The following is a 26,084-nucleotide window of genomic DNA, read 5'->3' as shown; positions in this document are numbered from 1 at the left end:
GTTAAGGCCCAGACAGCCCATGATGCTGGGTAGAGATACTAAAGCTTCATGTTTCTCTGCTGGGAATTTTCACAGAGCAGAAAAGGAATGCCGTCTTTTTTGTTTGTAGCTTCCGACTGACTACTGACAGAGCTCAAAAGCGTAAAATCACATTTATTCTCACGGCACAAGACCTTGAAATGTACGAATAAAAATGACCAAGAGGATTTGTTGGCTGGCTTGAGTGAGCAGTGTTAAGACTGTAATGGGACACTAAATAGAAACACAGAAAAAGATCCCTGAAAAATCAAAGTCCTGCTGGTTAGATTGGCCTGTACTACAAGTCATTCATCCTAATCTTACACAAAAAACTTTGCCTTTGAAGTGTTCTTGTGATGGAATACTAGCATTTTCTGAAATAATTTAATCCTTACCATCAACAGAACATCTTAACACTTTTTTTTTTTTTTTTTTTGTGTAGATGATCTTGCCCAGTGGTTTGCAACATATCAAAGATAAACTGAAGTTCAGCATGACCAGTAGAGGAAGCTTCCTCTAAAAATGACCAAGACATGCTTGATGCATTCCCTGGAGTGGTCTTAAAAGGTGTGAACTGGATTCCTTTAGTAGAAACAAAACCAGGTCATACAGTCTAAGCACTAAAAAGTGTTTGGGGCACAAAACAATGTTAGAAGCAATTCAGTGTAACACTCCTACTGTGCAGATTCTGCAAACGTCATGCTCAGAACCAGCTATGGATCTGCAGATCTTTTCCTGCAGTTCTTCATACTTGCTAACTGAACATAGCCTGTGTCCTTTTTGATGAATGTAATGCACATGCAGGTATATAAATCACAGTACAATGTCTTCAATAAAGCCATGTAATAGCTTTCTGTACATCAAATCTTAATAGAAAATACAGTACATTTTTCATGCTTGGCTGGCCAAAATCAAATTCCCCTCTGATATTTGAAAAGAAGAAAACTCTAAACCTCAATTTCTCCTACTCAGCATGCTCAAAAAAGCCAACCAAGTACCTCAGAAAGAAAACCATGCCATAGTCCTGTGGAAATACTCAGGAGCCTAAGGCTTAGTTCTGCCAAATATTTGCTAACTCGTATGGATTAAATTCAACCTCTTAGAGAGTCAGCTTCTTCACTGATACAACAGTGTATAATCGTAATAAAGAGTTCTAAGATGGATTGGAGCTTGAAAGGGAGTCATATATTTTCTTATTTTGTTCAACTTAATTGAAGTCTGGGGACATACTGACAGGCCATTTATCATGAATAAACATATTCTTTCACAAGAATTTTATTCCAGTTTTACCACTGTGTTATCAACAATATTTCTCTGAGCTTCCAACTAAAAGTCCAACACTTCAGATTTTAAGCCAATATTAATTTATAGTGCTGGCTTATTAATGTGAAACCTGTGTTACTTTGAATGGTAAAGTTTATTTCAGCTGGGATCCATGCAGTTGTATTCCACATTTATTGCTATCTGGGAAATTAAAGGATTTGTTGCTTCATTTCCACTTTTTGCATTTGCTACAGCTGGCTTCCCTGGGTTTTTGTTTGATAGCTCTTGTCAGCTGGAAATAACAATACTTTGTGTTGGAACAGCAGCTTCCACTCTAATACCTTTACTTATCTCACAAAGGCACTCAGATACTGTGCAAAGTACATCTACTGACTGACTTTGTCGGGCACAACCAAACGGGGCTTGGGTTTGCCACAACACATGATTTCAGCTGGCTGAATCCACACTGCTTGGGAGGATGAAGTTCAAGTCATAGCCAGTCCTTGCCCTATACTTGCACTTCGCTGCTTTGCAAGCCACCTCAGGCATTATCAAAGAAGGGCTGAAACTGGAACCCAAAGCACGCATTAGTGTGCTGAGCTAGTATGTCAACACAGACAGGCTCATCCAGGCCTTAGGTCACTCCTTGTCAATTTTTATGGAAAAAAAGTACCACCCTGAATCACGTAGAGATTATTTCATCTACTTAAAATTGGCGTTTGCACTTACGGCTGGTACTTCGTGTTAGTCTACGAAACTTAACAATGTTTTTGTATATTCTTTGCCTTGGCTAATCCAAACTAAAGTCTACAATGTGTCTAATTTCTAAATTGGTCTTCTTAGAAACTAACACTGCTGAAAATGCTACAGGTAGAAGAACATAGCCAATAACATTTAAAATTTGTCCTACTATTAAATGCTGCATACTAAACCTGTTAAATCTATTGTATCTATTAAGGAAATTCCAGTACATTTGAATTACATGGCATGTCTTGCAGGGTGCCACCATGCTTTGAACTTATTTGACTCTTTATTTTTGCTATCCAGGGGTATCTAAAATACATGATGTTTTATAATATAAGGGATAATACTCTTGGAAGTTGAAATCAATAAAATAAATGAATATCAGAAAACAAAGGAGAGAGGAAAAAAGACAGAAAAATTTTAACATATTGCCATAAAAGCTCTTAATATTTTGTTTTTCTACGAGCTGTGTATTAATATCTGTTATTCTCTTAGAGATAGTATAGTATCACTGCTGAGGTTAAGCTGAGTTGTCCTACTGATTGTTGTTTATTTTCATTTTGTCTCACTGAATAGCTAATTCTCTCACAGGATTATCCTCATTTCCCATTGACTCCAGTATTAATGAAAGCATTAAATGATGACATACTTTTGGATCACCTCACTTGGGGCCTGACCCTGTCCCATTAAGTCAAGTGGATCATTACTATTCATATGAGCAGAGGGCAGAACTATCTGGGAGGTTTTGCAGAAGGCAAGACATACTCCAAAAAGAAAGATCAAACGAGCAGATTGCTAGAGGCCAAAGGTTAGTTAAAAGGTCAGTCCCCATCTACAGAAAAAATGGTGAAAGTATTTAAAAACTGCACCACAAAAAATAAAAATGAGATAGACATTTAAGATGCCAGAAAATACAAGGTGCAAGAAAATACAGCATGTGTTTCTGTCTTTGCAACACACGCTGTCAACATTTTTTCTTCATTTTTAAAGTCAATTAATAAGTTAATTTAGATGTTTCCTCTCTTAAGTTAGATATCAAAGATCAAGATTCTATGGTACACAGATCAATCTCAAACCTACATTAATCATAAGGAAATTTGAAATGACTGTTATATTATTTTTCTCTACATTATACTTCATTATTTGACGCACATTCAAACTGGAAAACACTTTAGCAAAACCATCTACACTGACTGTGTGGAAGCAAATCTGCTGTTAATTTTCTTTGTACCTAACTATTCTTTGTGTGTCTAGTACATAACTCTTTTCCCTGTATACCTAAAATGACTTCTCTGGAAAGAATTTAAACATAATCTATAAACAAATCTTTACAGATTAATATATATAGATGAATTATATATTTAGGATAAGTTTATATAATTTTCAATTTACAATATTTGTCTTACAAGAAAATACTTTAAATCCCATGGAAGATGCACTGAAATACAATTATGGAATATTTTAAGCTGACTTTACCAATGTTTAAAATGAAAGTGTTCTTCTAAAAAGGAAAGTTCTTTGGGAATTCCCCTGACTCCCATCAGCAAATTCCTTTTCAATAATGCATACTTTGAAATGCTAGAAAAACTGAAAGCCACTTGTTTCTCAAAAGTGTATATTTTACACTTTTCATTCATTCATTCATTCATTCATTCATTCATTCTTTGCTATTGAAACAGGTGGAACGCGACTTGCTATCAGTGAGTTTAAATTGCCAAACAAGAGGCAAGTTTTACTATGTATTTTGAATATCTACAAGAAACATACAAAGAATTGTAACTGATCATGTTAGAGAGAAAACTCTTTCCTTGATAATGCTCCAGTTGCTTCTGGAAGATAGGTCTGGTTCCCCACCCTGGGAAGAGTAGATCTTGAATAGGTGTCTTTAAGAATTAGAAAATACGCGATAGCTTCACACCGTGCCCATTTTTAGAACAAAGCAGCATGCTCAGATATTTTATCACTTATTTATAAAAGCACAGGGATAGTGTTATATAATTATGTTCAGGCTTTTCGGATGTCCAGTCTGGAATGCCTAATAAAGAAGCGCTCCAGCCTCCCCTGTCTGTGTGTGTGCGATCCTTCAATTCTTCCCGGATCCTGATTTTGCATTTCTAACGAAGCTGAACTGACAAAGCGTGAAAGTGGTCTAAAGGGAAAAACAAAGAAAGTGACCCTGCTTTCACTGCGCCAAGACTAATCAATATTCCAGAAGCCCCGCTCTCGCCTCTCTGCCGATGTGTGGTTTGGGGTGGGTTGGTTTTGTCTTTTTTTTTTTTTTCCCAGAGCCGGGCTCGCAGTCTCCTCCCCTTTCCTTAAGTTACAATGATAGTAAGTTGCCGTATTCCAGAGCACATGCAGATGTCAGTTTTCTCCCTGGCGCTCGCTCCGCTCCTCAGCTCCGTGGTCTCCGCCGGGAAGCCCCCGCTTTATCCACCGCGCTCCTAAAAGTACGCTAAAAGTACGGAAGGTCCGAAGAGGTGAGTCCATCCTGTCCTTCCCGTGCGGGTTTAAGTGCGAAGTGTTCATTTTTCACTCTCTGCCTTTGTGTCTTAATTAATGTAATGATCCTTTGGGCTGCACCCATATTCTTTCTTGATCTTGATGTAAATTGCACAGGACAGATTAGCTGCATTAAACATCCTGGAAAGAAAGGCACTGTGAACGATCTCATTTTTTTTTCCTTTTTTTTTTTTTTTTTTTTTTTTTACAAAATGCTTACATTAATCGGTCAGGAAAAAAAAAAAAAAATCCTGCTTCCACACAGCAGTCTTGTCCACGGTAGACCACCTAGTAATTTAAATATTTAGCTCGGTCTCAGAATGTTTCCACTCCCTAATGCAGCAAAGTTTACAGTGTTCTGTTGAAATTCAGGGAGGATATTGCGCTAAAGTGCCAGTCTTGAAACACATGGTAAAAACAGTGATCAAAATCTACCAAAATAAACTTGTTACAGCGTGCGATTTTGTTTAAAACATGCTGGCTGAAACCCCTGCGTATTTGTATTTTAGGTGCGTCCTAAAAAGAAAAAAGTTGTTTTCGCACTAAATTTGTTGAAAATTAGATGTTAGAGTTGAACTGCCTATAAACAAAGACAAATTTCAGCCGAAGCACCTAACTTTATCCATTTATTCATTTCTAATTTCTTTAAAAAACCATGCCAGTGTATATTAACTAAGACTTCAGAAAATGGGATTCTCAGTCTGGAAAATACCTTTGAGGAGGCTTCATTATTAAACAAACTCATACCCAGCAGTCATCAAAACAAAAAAAACCCAAACTACCAACTAAAGTAAAAGGTAATATCGTAATGAAAAACATTTAATATTAGAACAGTTTAAGGTTGATTCTGTGTGTAATTTCTTAAAATCAGACATGGTGTGATTCTTGGGTTGTCCTGCACAGGGCCAGGATTTGGACTCAATGATCCTGATGTGTCCCTTCCAATTTAGTATGTTCTGTGATTCTATGATATATGCTTATAATTGCTGTCAGGACAAGCTAAACATTACTCTGCAATGTGAGTTGGTATTACATTCTGAAGAAACAAGTAAAGTGGGATATTACTTCTAATGTTTTACAGATGTGCTTGGAGTAGTTTATACAGCTAAAAGATGAATGTTATCAACATAAAATTGTCAAAGGCATATCTTCTAAAAAGTGTTTGAGGGATAAATAAACTATTGCTGCTGCCTTTTTCCACATGAAAAGAAGGATTTGAGCCAATGCATTCAATCATTTTTAAAAATGTGAACTGTAGAACAAGTTAAATGTTTCAGTTTGAGCAAAATATTTCTCTTCAATGCATAATGTGAAGGTGAGCTAGATATTTTTTTTCAAATAACAATGGCCTGATAAAAAGAACGAAAGCAAGCCTGACAGTTTTAAATGTTATAATGCCTTAAGTTGCTATGATTTGTACTGATTTTACATTTGTATATCAATAGCAAATATTTTAAAAAGTTTCTCCTGGGTTTTACAGCATGACAACAGTACAGGTTAATCTCTGAAGGCACAGGACATTTATCTGATCAGTCCATATAATCGTTCTTTCAAAGACACAGAGGCTTTGCATCAAAAACTGGTTAGATATTACGAAAAATACAAGTTTTACTGAAACACGAAGAGTATTTTCTTCTATGTAAATACATAGCTAATCATTCCTCTAAAATCTTACTGCAATGTTTGATACTTCTTGTCTTGCAGGTTTCTCCAGTGCCTCCCACTGAAAAGAGTCCTCCACTTTTCTGAAGGGATACTGACAGAAGTTAATTATAAAAGAAAGCTTTCAGCAAGATAAATGACTAAAGGTAACGGAGAAGATCCAAAACCTGGAAGTAGGATGGAACGAATTCAACAAGGAGTCCGGAAACGTACACTTTTGGCAAAAAAAAAAGTGCAGAGCATAACAAAGGACGATGTTAAAAGTTATTTAATGAGGAATGCCTTTGTGCTCTTCACTGTCGTTGCTGTGATTCTTGGTGAGTAATTCGTTCAATAGGAATATTCTGTTCTCAAGTGCATTTGACAATGACGATGTGACTGGGTGATTTGCATTACAAATGAGTTCCCAAATTCTTCTGCACTGATAAGAATGTTCTGGCTTGGAGAGTTTTGGCTTTGACAGCTGCATGAAGTTTAAGGAAGAGCCATTAAATTATTCTAGTTATTCATAAGAAAAATTTTGCTGAAAAAAACCAACCAGAATGACTGTTTTATGAATTCTTCTCTTAAAGATTCAGATAAAATAACTGAATTGAGTGTTTTCAATTGTATCTTTTCCAACCAAAGCCAGGTGCAGCAAAATGCTCAGGAAATAACTTTTATTTACCTGAAGTATCAAAAAATGAACACCTTGCAATGATGAATAGAAATTAGCAATGAATGAAATGAAGAGATATTTCTAAGCAAAGGCATATAATAAATAGAGCCTCAGTCTTTCCAGTTTTCCCTTGATAAATGCAAATCTAAGTTTATTCTCTCTCAGTCACTCACAATCTTACACAAGCATCTTTCAGATGCAATTTGGGCAACAATGGCAATGTTACTTATTCAAAGGACTGAAAGATAGCACCTGATTAAATGCCTTTTAAGAGTATATGGGGAGGAATCCAGTTCAGCAAACAGCCTTTAAATTTGGAATGCACCAAAATGTAAATTCAAAATATTGCTACATACTTTGAATTAGCACTGGAAAGAGAACTTGATGAGAAAAACATGCAATTTTTTAAAACTAGTTTTACTTTAAATGATTACATGATCACTTATGATAATTTTTCTTTAACTAGAGATTTTCAAAGTGGCTCCATGTTTCATGAAATAACCACTCTTTACAGGGTGAGCAAGAACTTTATGGCTTTACTGTATGGCTTTCACTTTTCTCACTAGTTTAAAATACAAAATTGTGAATCTGCTCATGATGATGAAAAACCATATGTAAGGACCTAAAGATAATGGTATATATCCTTTCATTATGTAGGGCCTAATGTCCTTCATAATAGTGCTCTGTACAGATCTGCTTGCTGTGTTTCTACAGCTCTTCAGGAATTGAAATTTTAGGGTTTTGACATGATTGTTGCTTGATGCCACATCAGCAGTGTTACTTTAAATTAATTTCAGGTTTGACGGTCTTTTGCTGGGAGACATTTATATTAATTTGCCTATTGGTAAAATAAAGTACTTTGTTGCTAAAGCAGTAATGTGAGTTTCTGATATTTATAAACAGTACTTGATAGTAAGTGGTTTTAATTCCTAATTAAGGATTTTCTCAGTGTAGAAGCCCTATTAATATCAGGGGTTAAAAATTAGGTGTTTTATCTACAATGGTCAGAAAAAGGAGAGCAAATTAAGGAAGTTTTGAAACACTATCCAACCTCAAAGAATGCAATTCTTTGGTTTTTACTTTTCTATACAGCATGTGACAAATTTTTCTGTTTTTGCAATTTTTTCTCTATCATCTACCTCCAGTGTGGTTCCCACAAACTTGTCAATGTGGGAAATGAAATGTAGACTGCACAAGTGTTTTTGCAGTTATTGATGGTTCCAATTAACTTTGGATAACTGGTGACACTCTGCCCACTTCTCCACTACCACCTACAGTAATGGCAGAGGATCAGTAGACACTGAAACACAAGTTGGAGAACTAATGAAAATGTGCAGCCTAGGATGAGCTGGCTGCTCCAGTTCTGCTCATGAACCTGTAGACATATTCAGTGTAACATATGGAAGAAAAAGTCTCATTACTACCAAAGAATGCTCAAAAATTTTCTTACATTTATTATTTGTGGTGAAATTTTGCGGTACATATGTATGATTAAAACAGTAATTTCGTGGTTAATACCTCATAAAAATGTAAGATTTGGGGCTTTTGAGAGTTTTTTGCTGTTGTGGAAATACCCAGAAGTAGGGAACAGATGGCTCAAGAGTTTGGAAAACACTCACTGGTTGAACTCCGTCTGTCTAGTTTGGCAAGGACTAAGTTGTTATAATCACTTAGTTGTTTGGTGATCTGTGGAAAACCAGATGGTAGGCTTGATCCCTTTCCTAGCAGACAGTAATCAATGTTGCAGAATTAACCCACCAATTAGCACTACTGTCTCTCCCATTTGAGATGCTTAGATGTGAGTCCAGGTGGAAACCAAACTGTATTCAGGCCAGGGTTGAATCTTTTACAAGAAATAACGCTTAATGCTCTGTAATCTGACATTTTTTAGAGCTGTCAGTCCAGAAGTTTTCATAGAGACCAAACCCAAGAAAAGGAAGATTTTACTCAGAGAGAGCAACGTTTCTTCAGACACATTTCTTTCACACCTCTTTTATCAAGGGATAGACATGAAAAAGCCTTTTTTAATAGAGCATTTCCTATTTCTTTGCTAAGGAGGATTGATTCTGGTAGAGGTTAAGCACATAGGATCTTAGTTCCAGTACTGTACTTTATAACGGGGATTTGGGCTTGTGTCTGTGTTGCACTTTGTTATGAAATGGGTAACTACAACATGAAGTTCTTTCTGATGTATACGGATATTTTGCAAACAGAATGAGGTTCTTCTGGCATTCACATGGCAAGGTGAAATATAGCCTTTACACTAACCTCTGTTGTTGCTCTGATTCTAAACTGAATTCTAAACTAAATTCACTAGCTGCTACAATACCAAGCCAATTACTCATTAAAAACCTATTGATGAAGTTGCAAGAAGCTATAATTCATATTGAGAAATACTTAGAACTATTCTCTATTTCCTAAAAAAATGCATGTAATGTCCTTCAGATTACACCTTCTGCATAGGTAGGGGCTGTCTAACACATTGTCATAATCATTGTTTTTATTTTTAGTGAAATTTAAGCTTTTTCCAAGCCCTTCAAGAAACTTTAAGAAAAGCATAGTTAGTAAGTGAATTATGATACAATTTTTCACATTCTTCTTGTACACATAAAGATATTATAAATTAGTTTTCTGCAGTCAATCTTGTCAAGACCCAATAGACGAGAACAATCATGTGAGACAAATTTGTGAGGCTGACCACTGGCAAATTGAGAATATCCCGATGGCCAGGAGCAATTTAAGGTAGGGTAGGGATCATGGTTGCTCATGGAAAATCAGAAGTCTCACAAACTTTGAAGTGCTAGCCAAATTACCAGCAAGATCTCAGGCAGTGCCCTCTCTCCCACAGTACTTAGAATCATCATCCTTTATCAGCATGTCTTCATTGTTACATCCCATTTTCTGAAAAATGGCGCAGGAACTCAGACTCCAACAGGACTCTAAATGTAAAAGAATCTCCTGTGGGTTCTGAGCTTGAAGGAAAGACCGAGATGCAGAGAGATGCTGAGCAAAGATCCTCAGAAGCTGTCTGCAGAGAAATGCTGTTTTAATTGAGGGGCTCAGTGAAATAGAGTCAGGTTGTGAAGCAAGTGCTATGAAAAGCAGTTTCTGAATATTAAGCTCCAATTAGCTAGCTAAAATCCTTTTGCCAGAGGTGTATGTTGCAGTTGTCTGCTGGCACATTCAAGGGGGAGGGGATGGAGCCAATTCTGTTTTCTGACTACCTGTTTCCCCAAAGGGAAGAGGGAATGCAGCCCTGGCTGTGTCTTTGAAGCCAGGCTTCTGTAATTGCCAGCAATCTCACAATAGGTGTGAAATGTAGATAAGCCCATACAACCTCTATTCTGCAACAGCATGCACTTTGTGGAAGATTCCAAAACTTCCCAGCATGTTTACAAAAAATCTAGTTAAAAGTACGGGAAGAAGACAGGTGAGATGAAGGCCTTGTCAATGCACCTTGTCCCTGAAGAAAAAAATCATAGAGATGAATAAAGCCTTGAAAGGATCCTTCATGACACAGAAAGCAAAAAACCCACAAGGCCCTTACAGTATCTGAACAGTGAAAAGATGTGCAGAGAAGCAGATTCTCCTATCTCTGCAACACTCCCTGTCTGAACAACAGTTTAAAGACTTGAGAGCTACAAGTCTGTGATATGCAGGTAGACAAAACTTGGGATAATGCCCACAAAAAGGAATGTTGAAGCAACATCTTTTCTGCTATTAGCAGATCTCTGTATCTACTTAAGGGTGAGGCTGACGTACCCAGAGAAGGGTATTTGACCCCACTGTATATTGACATTAAACACTGTGGCAATTCTAAGGCAGCCTTGGTAAAATTTGCAGGAGAACAAAGTGAGGACCCATCACTGAAGGAGAAACAGTTGGGGGACCTGAGTTTTAGGTGAAAGAATATGTTAAAATATAAAGGGAGAGATTATACAAAGAAAAAAAATAAGTTATATGCAAGAAAATCAAGATGGTTGGCTAAAGCAAAGGAGAAATTATTTTTATGCTGAACTCAGAGGCTGTCTGTCTCAGAGCTCTCCTAAAGAATCTACCTAGTGCAATTGATTTCTCACTTGAGTGAAGAAACCTTCCTAAGTAATACTCTGAAATATTTGCTATCAAAACCTTTTTTTTTTTTAGTACAAAATAGTTATAATTTCGGAAGGAGAAAAAAACATAAACAGACACCATAAAACTCAGAGTGACACTTAAAACTTCAGAAGAGATGATTCTTTTCAAAAGGAAGAAAATGTAGAGAAATCCAAAGAACTTTAACTCTGCTATTAAGAAGACAGCGGTAAAAGACTGTGAAATATGAACAGTATTCTAGTTTAACAGTTACTTGCAAAATAAAATGATGTTAATACATTATCACAATCCACATTTCTTACCATACATTCTGCTGTTACTGAAATGAAACAGCAATGATTGTTGGACTGCCATACATGGCACAGAGTAACAACAATAAACTTGGCTACCTTGTGAATAACAATTAAGCATTCTGGAGAGAGCAGCTGTGCATAAATGCACAGCAAAAATGCAAAATCTGCCAAATATTGACTTACTTCTATCCTAACGCTCTAAATTGTCTAATCAGTGGACTTGATAAGTGGTGTTCAAAAATAGTATGTCTGGATGGTCATAAAACAGTCCAGAGAAACATACATTCACTGCACTTTTCATACAGATTGTCAGAAGGCAGTTGAGATTCTCAAAATTATCTCTAGAAGTTAAAAATAATTGTATTTATGTAATACTGCTTCTTAAAAGGCTATCCTATTTTAAGGCTATCCTAGGCAAAATGCATGGCAGTAACTGCATGAGACATTTAGGATGTAGTTTCTCAGAGAGTTTACAAGAAAATTCTCTGAATGCCATTAGAGTATGGCCATCATGCTAGGAGAAGATATGTTATAATTGAAACAGTAGTTATCTCAAAGATTCTCAAGAAAACTTTTGTGGTGACCCTGAAAGGGGACTGAAAAGACATTTCAACATGAAATAAACTAGTTTTAGGGCTTGCCAACCCTTTCCATTTTTCAGTGGACAGGGACTATATATTTTGTGAAAAGCAGCACAAAACCATAAGCAAGATGCCAATGATTTGTATGCTGAGTAAATATTTAAAATTGTTAGATCCTTACTAGCACTTGTAAAGCTAGAACAAGCTGTCATTGGAGATTAAATGCTTTTAAGCTGGCCGCAATGAAGGTGTGGTTGAAGATGGTATGTTCAGTTGTTCATGAATTCCTGAAAATTTCATTCATTTGGCTTAAACTTCTCACACAATTTCTTGAAATAGCCAGGCATCTGAAAGGTTCAAGGGATTAATGTTATACCATAGAAAAAAATGGTTTTACAAAATCCTTATCTTTTTAAGCGCATTTGAAAAACTGTACAAATAAATCCAATATCAAAGAGAAATAAACAAATGGGCTACATATCTTAGATGTTAACAAGGCTGCTACAAAAAAATAAATGCATGCATCGGGATAATTTGTACCCTACTGTAGCACAGACTTCTAGATCAGTAGCTGAGACATACTGACTTTATTTTTTAATGCCTTGTTAAAGGAAAATCAGACATTTTGGAACCACCAAAATAATATAAATAATACATATAGTCACATTAGTTGTGTAAATCCTCCAACCATCCTCCCAATTCCTTTTGTTTACTGTGCATTTCCTTAAGATTTTGTATTTCATTTCATTTTCGATTACAACCCAGTAACCTTATGGTAAGTAAACTTACAACAAGGCAGACACTGAGGTGCTGGAGCGAGTCCAGAGACAGACAATGGAGCTGGTGAAGAGTCTGAAGCACAAGGCCTGTGAGGAGCAGCTGAATGAGCTGATGGTTTTTAGCCTGGAGAAGAGGAGGCTCAGGGGAGACCTTATCACTCTCTACAATTCCCTGAAAGGAGGGTGTAGCCAGGTGGGGATCAGCCCCTTCTTCCAGGTAACACGGGACAGGACAAGAGGAAAAGGCCTGAAATTGTGCCAGAGGATGTTCAGTTCAGATACCAGGAAAAATTTTTTCATTTGAAAGGGTTGTCAAACACTGAAACAGTCTGCCCTGGGAAGCAATGGAGTCATCACCCCGGGAGATATTTAAAAGATGTATAGATGTGGCACTTAGGGATGTGGTTTAGTGGTGGACTTGGCAGTGCTGAGTTAAAGGTTGGACTTGAGATCTTACAGGCCAGTGATCTTAGAGGTCTTTTCCAGCCTTGATGGTTCTATAATTTGATGGGATTTAGCATATTTCGTAATAGGGTTTTTTGCAGCATATTTACAATTCAGTTTAACTGCAGCTTTTGAGCAATGAGGAAATGCAAGTGATGATAAAAAAATACTTAGTAAGGAGCTAAGAAATTTCCCCCTCCCATACTAATTTCTCCATCTCTGTTGTTCATAGAATATGCTATGGTGTCTACAAAGTATATTAGAGAACAGCTAGGTTCCTCACCAAGAAGTTTTAAATTATTTATGGATACAACAAATGTGGTTGGAGTGAGGAAGAAAGTATGGAAGACAGCAAAAGAATAAATGGAAATTATTTCAGAGAAATTTTGCTAAAATATGGATTATTGTATTTATTATGTCGACCCATCAGACTTGAACCTGTATTGATAGTGTTTGCACTTTCAATCAACACAATGAAATCACAGTGTGTGTAACCACTTAAAATCCATACAAGAGGAATTTATTTTGACTATAGATTTCGTGAGATGTTTTAAAATCAAAAAGTCAAATAATAGGTTTGATGAGCTGTACAACAGTGAAAAGGAAAATAATTAAATGCTGGAAAAGAGGCAAAGAAAACCAGAAGGATACCAGGAGAGTCAGGACAGCAACAAAATATTACTGCTACTCATATTCCCTGGTTGTTCTCCCATGTCCTTTCTTATAAAACCAGTTATATTCACCTCTTAAATTCTTGTTCAATTCTCTACATTAAAAAAAAATGCAATATATTGCTTGAAATTTGACATGTGTATATTTTCTATTGGCATGGATAGAAGACCATAAATAGAAATGGCTTGAGAGTTACAAAGTGTGTGCTTGTTTTTCACGTTTTACTGTAACTTGGCATAACTGAAAATTAATTTATCCAAAATAAAGTCTATAAAAGATGGGACTGAAGTTTTAAGCATTATTTACACTGCAACATAATCTGGCCCCTCAAACTGGCATTTACTAAAATGCTTTGGTTTTACCATGCACAAGGGATAAATGAAAAAAAAAAAGAGTAGAATTACCTTTGTATTACACCACCAATAATCAGAGAATTCTAGGAATACTGACCAAAGGTAGTGGACAAATAAGTCTACTACATATATTCTGATGTCTTTAAAAAATTTTTTGACTTGAGAATCCATACATTAAACAGACATGAATGTGCAATCAAGTCCTTCAAAGCCTAAAATGCAAGCAAAGAAAGCTACGTATGGAAACCAAATCTCAGAGCTCTGTGCCTTTGCATGCGCTAGATCTAGGAGACTGAACAGGATAACCACACGAGTCCACAACCTAAGCATGTAACTGCCTAAAACTTGCCAGGAGATACACAGACAGACAAACAAACAAACAGGTTTGCATTCTTACTCCCACTCCTTTCTGAGTCAGGACCATGCCAGACATTTTCACCCAGTGGAGATCCAGAAGCCAGAGAGTCCTCACCTTGGGAATGGTGTCAGCAGCACTTGAGGAGTTATGTTATTCTTTTCCTCTCAAAAGGCAAGTTACAGGAAGAGGGAATTCCACCATTCCTTTCGAAGCTGTGTTATTGGGCAGAGGGAAACGCAAGGCTTCTAAAGACAAATACATATGCCAAGAGAGCAAAACGCAGCATTGTGTTTAACCTAATGACTAAAATGCTCACCTATAACAGGAAGCCCCAGGCTGTGAAATGAACCTGGGAGCAAGAACAGGGACACAGGGTATCCCAAGTCCAGATAATTGTGCGCATTCTGTGTGACAGTTGTGTTCATTTGTTAGTCCCTCAGGACTTAGCCTGGAATTAGGCAAATAGGTGTTTGGGTCATGACAGTTCTGAGAAAAACACAAGCAGAATGGTGAGAACTGAGGAGTTTTCCAAATCAAATCGAGCAGTGCCCATTAACTTTATAGATTTCCAGAACTAAGCTTTTTTTATCTGGAGGGACTTTAAAGGTCACAGTTTGGACTCAGGTGCTTACTGTGTAATTAAGTATTATTCCAGGTGCAAATTTCCATTTGCCATTTTTGTGACCTTTAAGATAGGAAAATTCTACCACTCTGAATAACTCCTAACAGTGAGAAGAGAGGTGTCATTACCTATACAGAGACTACATGTAAATTAATCATCTATGCTACAACATATCTTTCAGATGAGTTAACTCACAAGAAGTAAGGCATGATATCTCTTTTTAATCAACTGAAATAAAACATTTCTTGAAATTCATGTGTTGTAAGAGGCTGTTGGCAAGTAAAGAAATAGATGAAAGGTTCTATTTGGGAATAGTTTCACAGCCATACTGAGGATTTTAGGGATGAAGTGGCTCATAATCAAACATCTAGGGACTGAAAGCATCCTAGTTATCTTTTAAAAAGATGGTAACATGATTCCATGAATTTAAGCCATGGACCCAATTTTCTTATGGAAAGAATTCACTGAACAACAAATCAAACATTAAAAGAGGTGTTAGGGTAAAGCTTACACCTGATTTGGCAAAAGTCTTGTATTCTACAACAGGAAATGTTCCCTCTCAGTCTATCCAGGTTGTTTTTCTCAGCAAAATACTGGACAAAAAAGATCCTTTGAAATCTTTTAACAAAGTCTGCCATGTGATACGTTCCATGATCCAAATAGGTCTGGCATGGGCATATCTTGATTCAACAAAATACTTAAACCTCAGTGTCATACAAGTCATTTACAGATTTAGACTATCAGCACTAAGCTAAATTAACAGGTGTTTTTGTAGGAATTAAGAGTTGGACTAGTTCCATAGAGATATAACTGCATAATTTGAATGTCCTGCTAATGATGATACAAAACTGCATATCGAGACAGTCCAACCTAAAATGAACTCTCTGTAGTGTGTGTGCAAGCCGGAATTAAAAAAACAAAAGCAACTCTCCATATCTAACTTCAAGGTCTCTGTCAAGCTACACCAGAAGTTCCTCAGAGTAGAGCTCTGTTTTCTGTGCATGTTTGCACAAAGTTCTTGGACCCAAGTGATCTCAGTCTCACTGTCTGCGAGTCCTTAGTGCTACTATACTGTAGAAAAGACAAAATAACATGGATGGGCAGCTGAAACCATAGTAGGGAAAAGTAATATTCAGTGCTGGTAAGGTGTCAGCTTCCAGCTGAGGAAAAACAGGAAAAAAAGAAATGTAAAGGCAGGAAATGTACCCTATAAACTTTCAGAGCACAGCTTTTTATCTGTTTTGATCTATATTTTGTGGGAGTAAATACAACTTTTAAAAAAAACTTTAGTCAAGAATGTGAAGCAGCAAAGTAAAGCAGGCATAAAAGAAATAGTTATTATAGTAACTTTGTAAAGTACCAAGTAGTACCATAACACTAAATACTACTTTATAAAATAGAATCTGACATATATTGTGAATGCCTGAGCTTTTGTATATGCATAGTAAGAAATTATTCCTATATTTTCGTGGAATTCTTTGTTATTTTTTGCATCAAAAGTATTTTTTAATGTAGTTCAGAGACTAACAAGAGTACATAAACTAGGCATAGTTTGTCTTTCAATGAAGTCTCTTGTCTGAGGATGAAATCAGGAATAATGTCCCTATTCCATTAAGAACAGTCTGCTTCAGTGCCAGCAGTGAAAACTCCTCTTCGTTCCAAATCCTCTACTAATGCCCTGCAATTACTTGTCTTAAAAATAAAATTTGAAAAAAAGAAAAAGGAGAGAAATCAGAGATGACAAACAAGGGATAAATACAGAAACAGTTCAAGGAAAACAAGTGAAAAAAAAATTTAAAACATTTAAAGGCAAACAGAGAAGTTGAAGTTGGATAAAAAGAGACCAATTTTTTGGACATGTTCTCAAAGGAAGAAAATTACCTCCTAATTGGGGAAGACAGGCAAATGAGCCAAACAACTAGAGACAAAAGGGAAAAAGTGTATGTCTAACACTAGGGCAAAGAAATAGCAAAGGACAAATTTCAATGATTTCTAAAAAGCCTTTTTAACAACACTCAGAAGCTGTTATAGCCTCAGATTTGGTGTCCATTTTAGGCAGTATCTGATCCAATTGTGGCTTTACTCATTGCTTAGTTACATCAGTTCTTACAGCTTCAGACTCTCCTTTCCACTTGCATGCCTTCTGGCCACAAAATCCAAGAAGATTCTGTGGCTGCAAGCAAAAGCATCATGCAAGTGCCCAGCCGTAGCTGTGAATTTGTTTTGGGAATTCAGGCTCCTCCAGAGTGGGGCAGAAGATGGCAGGCAGAGTGTTTTACTAATTTTGAGTTGGGAATTAAGTGCCCATGTATATCTGTAAATCTAGCTCTGAATGCCCCCAATACACATTTATTATAAAATGCCTCTGCGTCTTTGCAAATTGTAACTGAATACTGGTGTTAAAAGCCTGGTATGGGTCTTCTGGGAAAATAATCTCTCTTACAGGATAAAGCAAACCCTCGGGGCCAAGTTCAGGGAGCAGGTGTTCTTGAGGTACTGTGTCTGCAGGGCTGTGGCTCTGTATCTCCCCAGCACAGCTGTGACCACCATGGCACTCCTGTGGCCCCTGAGCAAAGGTAACACAAGGACTTCTCTTCTGGTCCAGTGGGCAATTCTCTGACATCAACGTGACTCTTACTTTGCTATACACTTGCTTTTCTCTGGACATGTACCTTTTTGCAGATCCCAGATCTTTTCCAGATCCCAGTCATGTCTAGGATATCTAGCTCTTCCACACTATTTCTCCCGTGACTCCTCTCACGGTATGTCTCAGGCAAAGGAGAGGTAGCTGCTTGTGTTCAAATTAACCCATATTCCACCTTAATAAAGATTCTAATAGAGTAGCTTGGAGCACAGGTCCTTAAGCTCTCTGCTACAATGTCACAATGCAGTTAAAACCTGGTATTTAACCTGGTTCAACAAAATAGTTTCAAAGGGAACATACCTTCCTACCTACATAAGAAAAACCAGAAAGTAAGGAAGGAGGGGTGATATATCAGATATACCAGGGGGTGAAGATTCAATATAAAATTACGAAACAAAAACTGTGAAAATCAAAGTCATGCTGAGCAAATTGTGTGATTCTTGTGGCAAGCAAGGAAAGAAATTAAGAAATGGATTTTGTCGGCAACTTGAAGTATTTCTTATCACTAGAGAAGTAATTTACCTGTTTGTCTCAAGTAAATACAGTTGTAGACTTATCTGAAACTGGCTGTTAGAAGAAAGGTGTCAGAACAAAATGGTAAATTAACCAGAAACAAATGACCCAAAGAACAAAAGCAGTCATTCCAGAGCTCTGCAGGAACATAGGAATGAAATGGCTGCGCAGCTAACAAAAATATACAATGCCCCATTAAACTGGTAGAAGCTTGATTCCCTTCATGGCTCTTGCCCAATTGTTGTTATAGAACAAAATGTTATCTGCTTGCTGGTTACAAGATTTTCTGGAACTGGACCATTAACAGCTGTTAGTCTAGAACAGCCTTTAACTCAGTGTAAGGTATTCTTTTTTCCAATTATTTTTGAAGTTTTCTATTTCCTGCTGAAAAAGCAAAGGTAATTCTGTACCTCATATACTAAAGAAAAGGGTATTGATATGGACCTCATTTTATAGTGTTCTGAGATTTACAGTAAAAAGCAGAAGTGTATATAACTCTCAGTGGTGTGTTCTGATTGAACTGGCAAGCACTGATAAAGAAAAAGCACTTCTTGCACCATCATTGATATAACACATAGTAATTTCCTCTTGAAATATGTTTAAGTGATATTTGGTCAATTGAGAATGGCAACTGTCAGAATTTTGTACTGCTTGCTTGAAAACACAGCAGAGAGTGTGGGCATTGTAAAAAATGTAAGTTTGAAATAATTGTATGGTCTTAATTCCTGTGTGATTCTGAAATAAGATAGAGACCAGAAGCTCGTAAGATTTCATTTCAATAACTTAGTCTTAAAATAATGAATTATTTGAAGTAATGAAAAAGGCAATCCTTTCTCTTTATTAATTTTTTATATATAATTCTTCTAAGTGGGCCAGAAGTATAGACTTAAGCTTCCCTAAAGTTCTTGCATGAATGTTTAGATGTAAGTAAAGTCCCATCTTCCTTCTTCTAAGAGTTATGGTTCGGGGGTTTTTTTAATTGATGTGTTGTTTAAACTCATAGGTAGGTCTGCCACCCATTTCATATATGCAACACAAAGAGTCATGTGAAGGAGCCTCCACTATTGTGACACCAGGGCATTTTTGTGACACAATTGAGGACTTCATTTTATCCAAGGACGATTTTGAACCTCATTTTCAAATTCAATTAAGGAAATTGTGTGAAATTTTTTTTTTTTTTTTAAACCAGCTATCTCCATAACATATCTGTTCCAAAAAATATTACAGAACAATTTTTGTCTTGCTACTTCAGACCCTGATTTTATTGCTTACTTCATCACACTTTGATGCTAATCCATTTAAGACATTTTTCATGGAAGGTTGTGTGTTTCTTAGACATACAAGTATATCCATAGTTTTTAAAGCCTGACACGAAGACTTTATTTTTTCCTTTCTGGTACCCAGCATCTAGAACTGAAGACTGTAGGCCATTCATCAGTGTGTTCCTATTTTTGGAATAAGGAATTCCAAAACATACCTACAATTTTGCAATTTCCATGCCATTACCCTAACTGCCAGAATTATTTTCACCTTCTGCTCCTTGCAAGTTTTAAATACTCTCTTCACTGTAGTCATACATATTGAATTTTATTTTGAACATCTACACTGGTATAAAATCAATGCAATAAAATGGTTTATCTTGTTAGATTGTTCTGATTGTCATCAGGATTATCTACAAATAAATTTTTCCATAAACTTAACTGTATCACTGACAAGAATAGCTCAAAAACCCATTTATAACTCTAAACTGATTTGCTTTTTCATTATGAACTGTGTACATTATTTAACAATGTTTCTGTTATACACTGTACATACGTATAGAATTCAGCTTGTTAAGTTAAACAGGCACTACTAATTTTTGTCCAGAAAAAGCCTAAATTCTGTAGATAAATCTACTCTTTCCTGCAGTGCAAAAATGGTACACTATTAACCATTTGAGAAGTCAGGCTCTGATAGTGTTGATTAGCTGATTTTTTCTGTTACAAAGGGTAGACAGAAACCTGCACAACAGGTTGTGAGAGCTTGTTTCACACAAGGCTTTGTCTCATTACAATTTTCAGAATTAACCTGAAACTTGAAACTTTTACTGAGAAAAACCGCTTCCAATATTTAGCCTTCCCAGTCTTGGTCATGAACGGTACTAAGCACTAAAACTCCTGCCACACACAAAGCAGATAGTTGATGGAATACTGCACACCTCCCAAAGGTTTAGTGCCTCCCGCAAGGCCTTGGTTCAGGACTTTATTTTGATGCTTTGTCATTGCTCCTATTTTTAAATCATCATTATATGCTGCTATCTCACTATTTCAAGCCTGTGAATGTTGGTTCCAAGAAGCTAATTCAAAGAAGACAAAGCTACCTTGCCAAATTTAACTTTACTGTTTCAAGAATTTTGTTAATTCAACTTTATCAGATGGGATATTATACCCACTATCTAGTTATTCAAACTCGGAACAGAAAATGAAGTTCAATCTTAATTTATTCTAAGATCGAGAGGGACTGGTAAAATCATGCTGCTCTGCATTGATTATCAAACGCTACAAAAAGGAAATAATTTGCTTAAATTTCTTCTTGAGCTACTAAGACGACTGTGTGAATACAATCAATTTTCAGAAATATCTGTGAAACAACTGCTACTGTGTCTATATTTCAAGCAGGTAAACTGAGTCAGAGAAAAGTTCTCATGTCTTGGACATGACTGCATACAAATCAATAGCAGTGCTAAGATTGAGGCTGAAGAATTAGTAGCTGTTGTGTGTTGACCCATTTCAACATAATGCACTACCAGGGCACATTTTTTTCACATTGCAGAAATTCCTTCTGTAAACTGCAGTGCTGGGCAACCCTGTAATTATGCATAGAGCATGTTAGGATAAAAAAACCAATAATTTTTGGCTCAACAGGTTTACATGGCACTTCAAAAACTCACTCTCACTACCAATAATATTCATTCAAACAGCCAACTTAGGTCACTTGGATGTACTGCTTGGATGGCAGTGGAACAGATAATCGAGCCCTTATAGCATAGCATAAGGACTAGTTCTTATAGCAGCCTCAGAAACCCTTACCAACCCCAGTAAGGCTTTGTACTAGTGCAGGGATTAATTCATGTGGAACTAATTGCAGGACTGTGGCCTAAGTAAGAAACCGGTCTAGCTCTATTTGCTTGTTACCCAGTTGTCAAAATGTAGTGCTCATTAAGTGCAGAAACAAAAGATCCAGATGGATTCTTTATATCTGAGAAATGTGTTTCTCATACAAAAAGAAAATAATGAGTATCTCAGCAGCAGAACTTAAAACTTTGTTGAAAAGAAGAGAAACTCTTAGGCAGGTCTCTTAAACAAGAGTAATTCAGATGCCCTTCTTCTACGCATTTTATGATGTAATTTTACCTAAAAAATAACAACTTATGCAAAATGCACTTTAGCTACCTGAACATAAATGAGACTAAACTAAATGCCTTCCAGTCCTGCCACTCTCTTCCCTAATGTGAACTCCATGCTTGGTGCCATTTGCATTTTAATCACTTTTCTCCCTGTCCTGTAATACTGTTCTATTTTCTGTTCTGTGCAAGATATTTCTCAACTCCTCTAGCTTAACCAACCTGCTGAAGTCCCTAAATCATGATAAGACAAGCAGAGGTCACTGAATTGAGAGTCACAGCTGTTTTCTTTCACCAGCAGATGTCAATAATCTAGTGTAGGAGGCATGACAGCATATTTTAGCTAGCAAAATTTGACATGAAGATATTATCCACTCTACAGAACTACCAATCAAAAAATCTTTAAATTAAAGCAAAACCACAAAGTGATTAAGAATTGGAACTAGAGTTGTCAAAACTGTTGAATGTTACAGCTCTTTCAGGATGTACTAAAGTTCTAACAAGATCTAGAATTGAGCTAGAATGCTCCGCTGCCTATTACTGAGGAGCAGTTTCATAAAACATTTTAGGAAATCTGAGTCTGCCTATCTTTCAAAAAGGGCAATCCCAGTCTTCACCAAAGTGCATTTCTATCAGTGAAATACCAATACCTGTGTAGCCATACAAAATAGTTGCCTCAAGGAATTGACCTGGCTAAAAATTGACCCAGTAAAATAAATTCTGATCCAGCTTTCTACACAGTCACAGTTAACCAAAATGCCAGTCCTAGACAGCTGGGAAGACCATGGAGTCATGAACGGAGAGATAGTTGAGTTTCACCATCTGTATGGTTAATGTGTTCCAGATAAAGCCATGAGTTATTTGGCTGGGTATAGAAGACCTACATCAGACAGGCGCCAAGCCATTTAACAATTGCAAATTGCAACTAGTCATGCCAGCTGACCAAGTAACTAAATAAATATGCAAACAAAGCTGTTGGTGGCAAGTACAGGGCAAAATGTTCAAAGTTGTAGCTGGGAAATTTAGGTTGCCACATGTCAGCCCATCTAAGGCTTCCATTTGTAAATGTATTTCAAGCATCATTTATCTGTTCCCAGCAAGATAAATGGATCCAGGCATTCCCTTGCTCCTGTCCCTCAGGCATTGAAACCCACCACTTAATTATCCAGTAAGGCCTTCCAATGCTGGTCATCTTCTTCTTTGCAAGTATCAGTATTCCTGAAGGTAAGCGTGTGTGGAGCTGCTTACCTCCCACTTCTTTTTGACTACAAAAAGACCAAACCACAAAGGGATTCTCAAATATGTCTGTCCTGGTTATCCCTTTCAATCTGAAGCACATCTGCAGGACCAGGCCCCACAGAGTAAACAGGCACGGACAAGACTTCTGAAGACTGCTAGTTAGTATGTGTATGCATTGCGTATATGACTACAGTCAAAATCCCAGAATTCAAGACACTTGGCCACAGTAGCTGGGATTGTTTCCTTTTCATTAGCACTCAAGATATATACCTTTGACAGTAATCCTGATTTTAAAAAATAGCAGCACAAAAATCCTTCTGAATAACTGTTCTGATTCTGGCCAGGAGAGGGTTAGTTTTTGCAGTAGCCAGGAGGGGGCTTGGCTAGGACCCAGAGGTTATTCTATACCACCCAACATCATTTTTGGGGCGAGGGGAAGGGGCCCCTTCCGGGTCTTGGAGCACGTTGGGGATTTCTGCATGGTGAGCACTTGTGTGTGAATCGTTCGCCTCCTGTACACTTTGTTATTAAAATTATTACTGTTCTTTTTCTTATTTCATTGCTGTCTCTAGTAATTGTTCTTATCTCAAGGCATGATGTCTACATGTTGTGCCTCCAGTTCTCCTCTCTATCCCACCACAGGGGAGGGAGCAGGGAACTGAGCAAGCTACCCATGGTTTGCAGTGTTTCACTGGGAGCACTAAATTGGGAACACTGTTCCGAAACCACGACAATAATTTCAAGTTTTCATTAGGACTACTCATAGTAGTAGATGATACTGGAGAAAGTAAATCAGTGTAGTAAAAACTGTTACAATTAGATATGTCAAGTAAGTACTCTACAGATGGTCATGTTCAGATGTTACTACTACTTTAAAAGACTGAGTAATGATATCTTTTTCCTCCCTTCAGGTGTAATCCTGGGATTTTCTCTTCGATCATATAAGATGAGCTATCGGGAAGTGAAGTACTTTTCGTTTCCAGGAGAACTACTCATGAGAATGCTGCAGATGCTGGTCCTGCCACTAATTGTCTCCAGTTTAGTCACAGGTAAACAAAAACAAAACAAAACACACCCATATTTTTCTCTTCTTTTAAATAATTTTATAAAGATGCACACACCAAAATCTAAAAAGTAACCATTCTATATCCTATAAGTGCTATTACCTGCAGAAGGACACTGCATTGCTATTGCTGGTTTAGAGACAATGTAATAAGACGTTTGAATTAATATACAGAGAAACTGAAAGATGTTTTTCTGAATTCCAAGACAGACTAACTGTACAAGTTACTATATGTGGCTGCTATGAAACTGACTCTGTACTCCACTCTCTTCCCTTACTTTCTGAACAGATATTTCCTCCGCAATGTCCTATTGTTATCAAAGATAACATATCTCAAAAACACACTGCCAAAACCCAAGAAAGTTGAAACTGTGCAATAACACATGCCTGTAACCACAGATATGTAAAACATCTGTCTGCCTCCTCGTGTTCCAGCAACAGATTAGAAAAAATGGAATCCTATCATAGAATGGCTTGGGTTGGAAGGGGCCTTAAAGGGCATCTGGTTCCAACCGTCCTGCCACGGGCAGGGACACCTTCCAGTAGACCAGATTGCTCAGAGCCACATCCAACCTGTTCTTGAACACTGCCAGGGATGGGGCATACACAGCTTCTCTGGGCAACCTCTGCCAGTGCCCCATCACACTTAGTAAAGATTTTATTCCTGAGATCTAATCTAAACCCACCTTCTTTTAGTTTAAGCCATCTCCTCTTCTATCACTACAAGCCCTCTTATAGGCCCTTCAGGTACTGGAAGGTGTTCTAAGGTCTCCCTGGAACCTTCTCTTCCAGGCTGAGCAACCCCAATGCTCCCAGCCTGTCCTCATGAGAGAGGTACTTCAGCCCTCTGATCATTTTCACGACTTCCTCTGGACCCACTCCAATGAGTCCGTGTCCGTTGGTGATAGATGGGATAGAATGGAAAGTTTGGAAGAAACTTAATTCCATCTGTTCTGTTTCGTTATCTTCTGGTCAGCAACTCTATTAAGCTTTGAGCACTCTTTACCAAGTTGTTCCTCTAACTAGTGATATATTTAATTTCTTATGATCATATATGCCTTGGCATTCCACCCAAGGTTCATGGAAGACCTCTCAGATTTGTTATGAATGTTCAGGATGTACCTGTGATGTATTTATTTTATCAATTACCTGAAGAAAAGAAGGCATGGATTTTAGTCTATCAACAAATCAGCTTTGAGAACTTAATCAAAATCACCCACCGTGCAGTCCTAGGATCTAAAACAGCAAATACACTACCTTGATTGACAGAGGATCCAGAGACTATAAGTTGTTTTCTATTTAATTGATTGTCAAATATGTTAATATTAAGATCTCTTAAAAATGCAAATGAGCACAGACTCATATCTTCACAGAAACCAAAAGTGCGTGTATGAGTATAAGGTGTTAATGCAACAGCAGGAAACTAGGGTATTCACAGTAACAAAACTGTTTGCCTTCTCATATTCCAAAGAAAAAGTGAAGTTTGTTTCTGTACACACACATTATATGGATACTGAAAATTAAATGAACCCTGAAACTAGGGAGAGATTTGTAAGTTTTGTAGGGGAAATGATGGCAGGTTTTATTCCCAACCAGGGCATAATTCTGTTACATGTCATACTTTCTCCCATCTTCTTGTCCCTTTCACCTGTAGAACTCCCTGGGTTGGCAGGACACTGATAGAAGAACCATTAAAAGTAGCAAAGGAGAGACTTTTACCCTTTTTCGATGCCAACTGAGACTGGCACTGCTGCTCAATTTTGCAGGATGAATTCTTGCAGGAGAATTTAACTGTTGAATTCTCAATTCCTTATAACTCTGCAATCATACTGGTTCTCTCAGAGAGCTCAAGGTAAATTAGGAAACTAGGTAGATCACCCTATACAAGGATTTGAATGATTTTTAACAATCTAAGTAGAAACACAGGTAAAGATCAGGAAATTACCTTAGAGACTCACAAGCATCACAAGGAGCTGGACTTTTGATAAAACAAGTTCATTTGCTGTGTCACCAGGTCTCAGTAGAGATTTTGTGAAACATCAGAAAAAAAAGTTTCCAAGTAATCCTATTCTGAAAAGAATCTTCATTCTCTGGATTCAAACAATACCCCTCTTTTTGATGTGTTTTTTCTTTCCCTTTAAAACCCTTTATCCTTTTTTAAGCCTTTTTTTCTGTAACAATCAATTCCTTTATTATAGA

At 37.1% G+C, this 26,084-nt stretch overlaps 1 protein-coding gene and 1 long non-coding RNA gene across 4 annotated transcripts in view; one reads left to right on the top strand and one right to left on the bottom strand.

The window, feature by feature from the left end:
• Positions 1-26,084, bottom strand: part of LOC121664864 — a 90,050-nt gene that overhangs the window by 34,075 nt on the left and 29,891 nt on the right. The window lies entirely within an intron of this gene.
• SLC1A3 (solute carrier family 1 member 3) overlaps positions 4,339-26,084 on the top strand; it is a 62,846-nt gene continuing 41,100 nt past the window's right edge. Inside the window, exons 1-3 of the mRNA XM_042028483.1 lie at positions 4,339-4,505; positions 6,232-6,506; positions 23,734-23,871. Coding sequence (XP_041884417.1) covers positions 6,326-6,506; positions 23,734-23,871 — 319 coding nt within the window. The 5' untranslated portion in view covers positions 4,339-4,505; positions 6,232-6,325. The remainder of the gene's footprint in view (positions 4,506-6,231; positions 6,507-23,733; positions 23,872-26,084) is intronic.

Source organism: Corvus kubaryi, unplaced genomic scaffold, assembly GCF_017639235.1.
Source record: "Corvus kubaryi isolate FWS band 111438036 unplaced genomic scaffold, C.kubaryi_AGA036_p1.0 37308, whole genome shotgun sequence".
Lineage (NCBI taxonomy): Eukaryota > Metazoa > Chordata > Aves > Passeriformes > Corvidae > Corvus > Corvus kubaryi.
The sequence above is the reverse complement of the archived record's forward strand: the minus strand, read 5'-3'. Positions and strand labels throughout refer to the sequence as shown.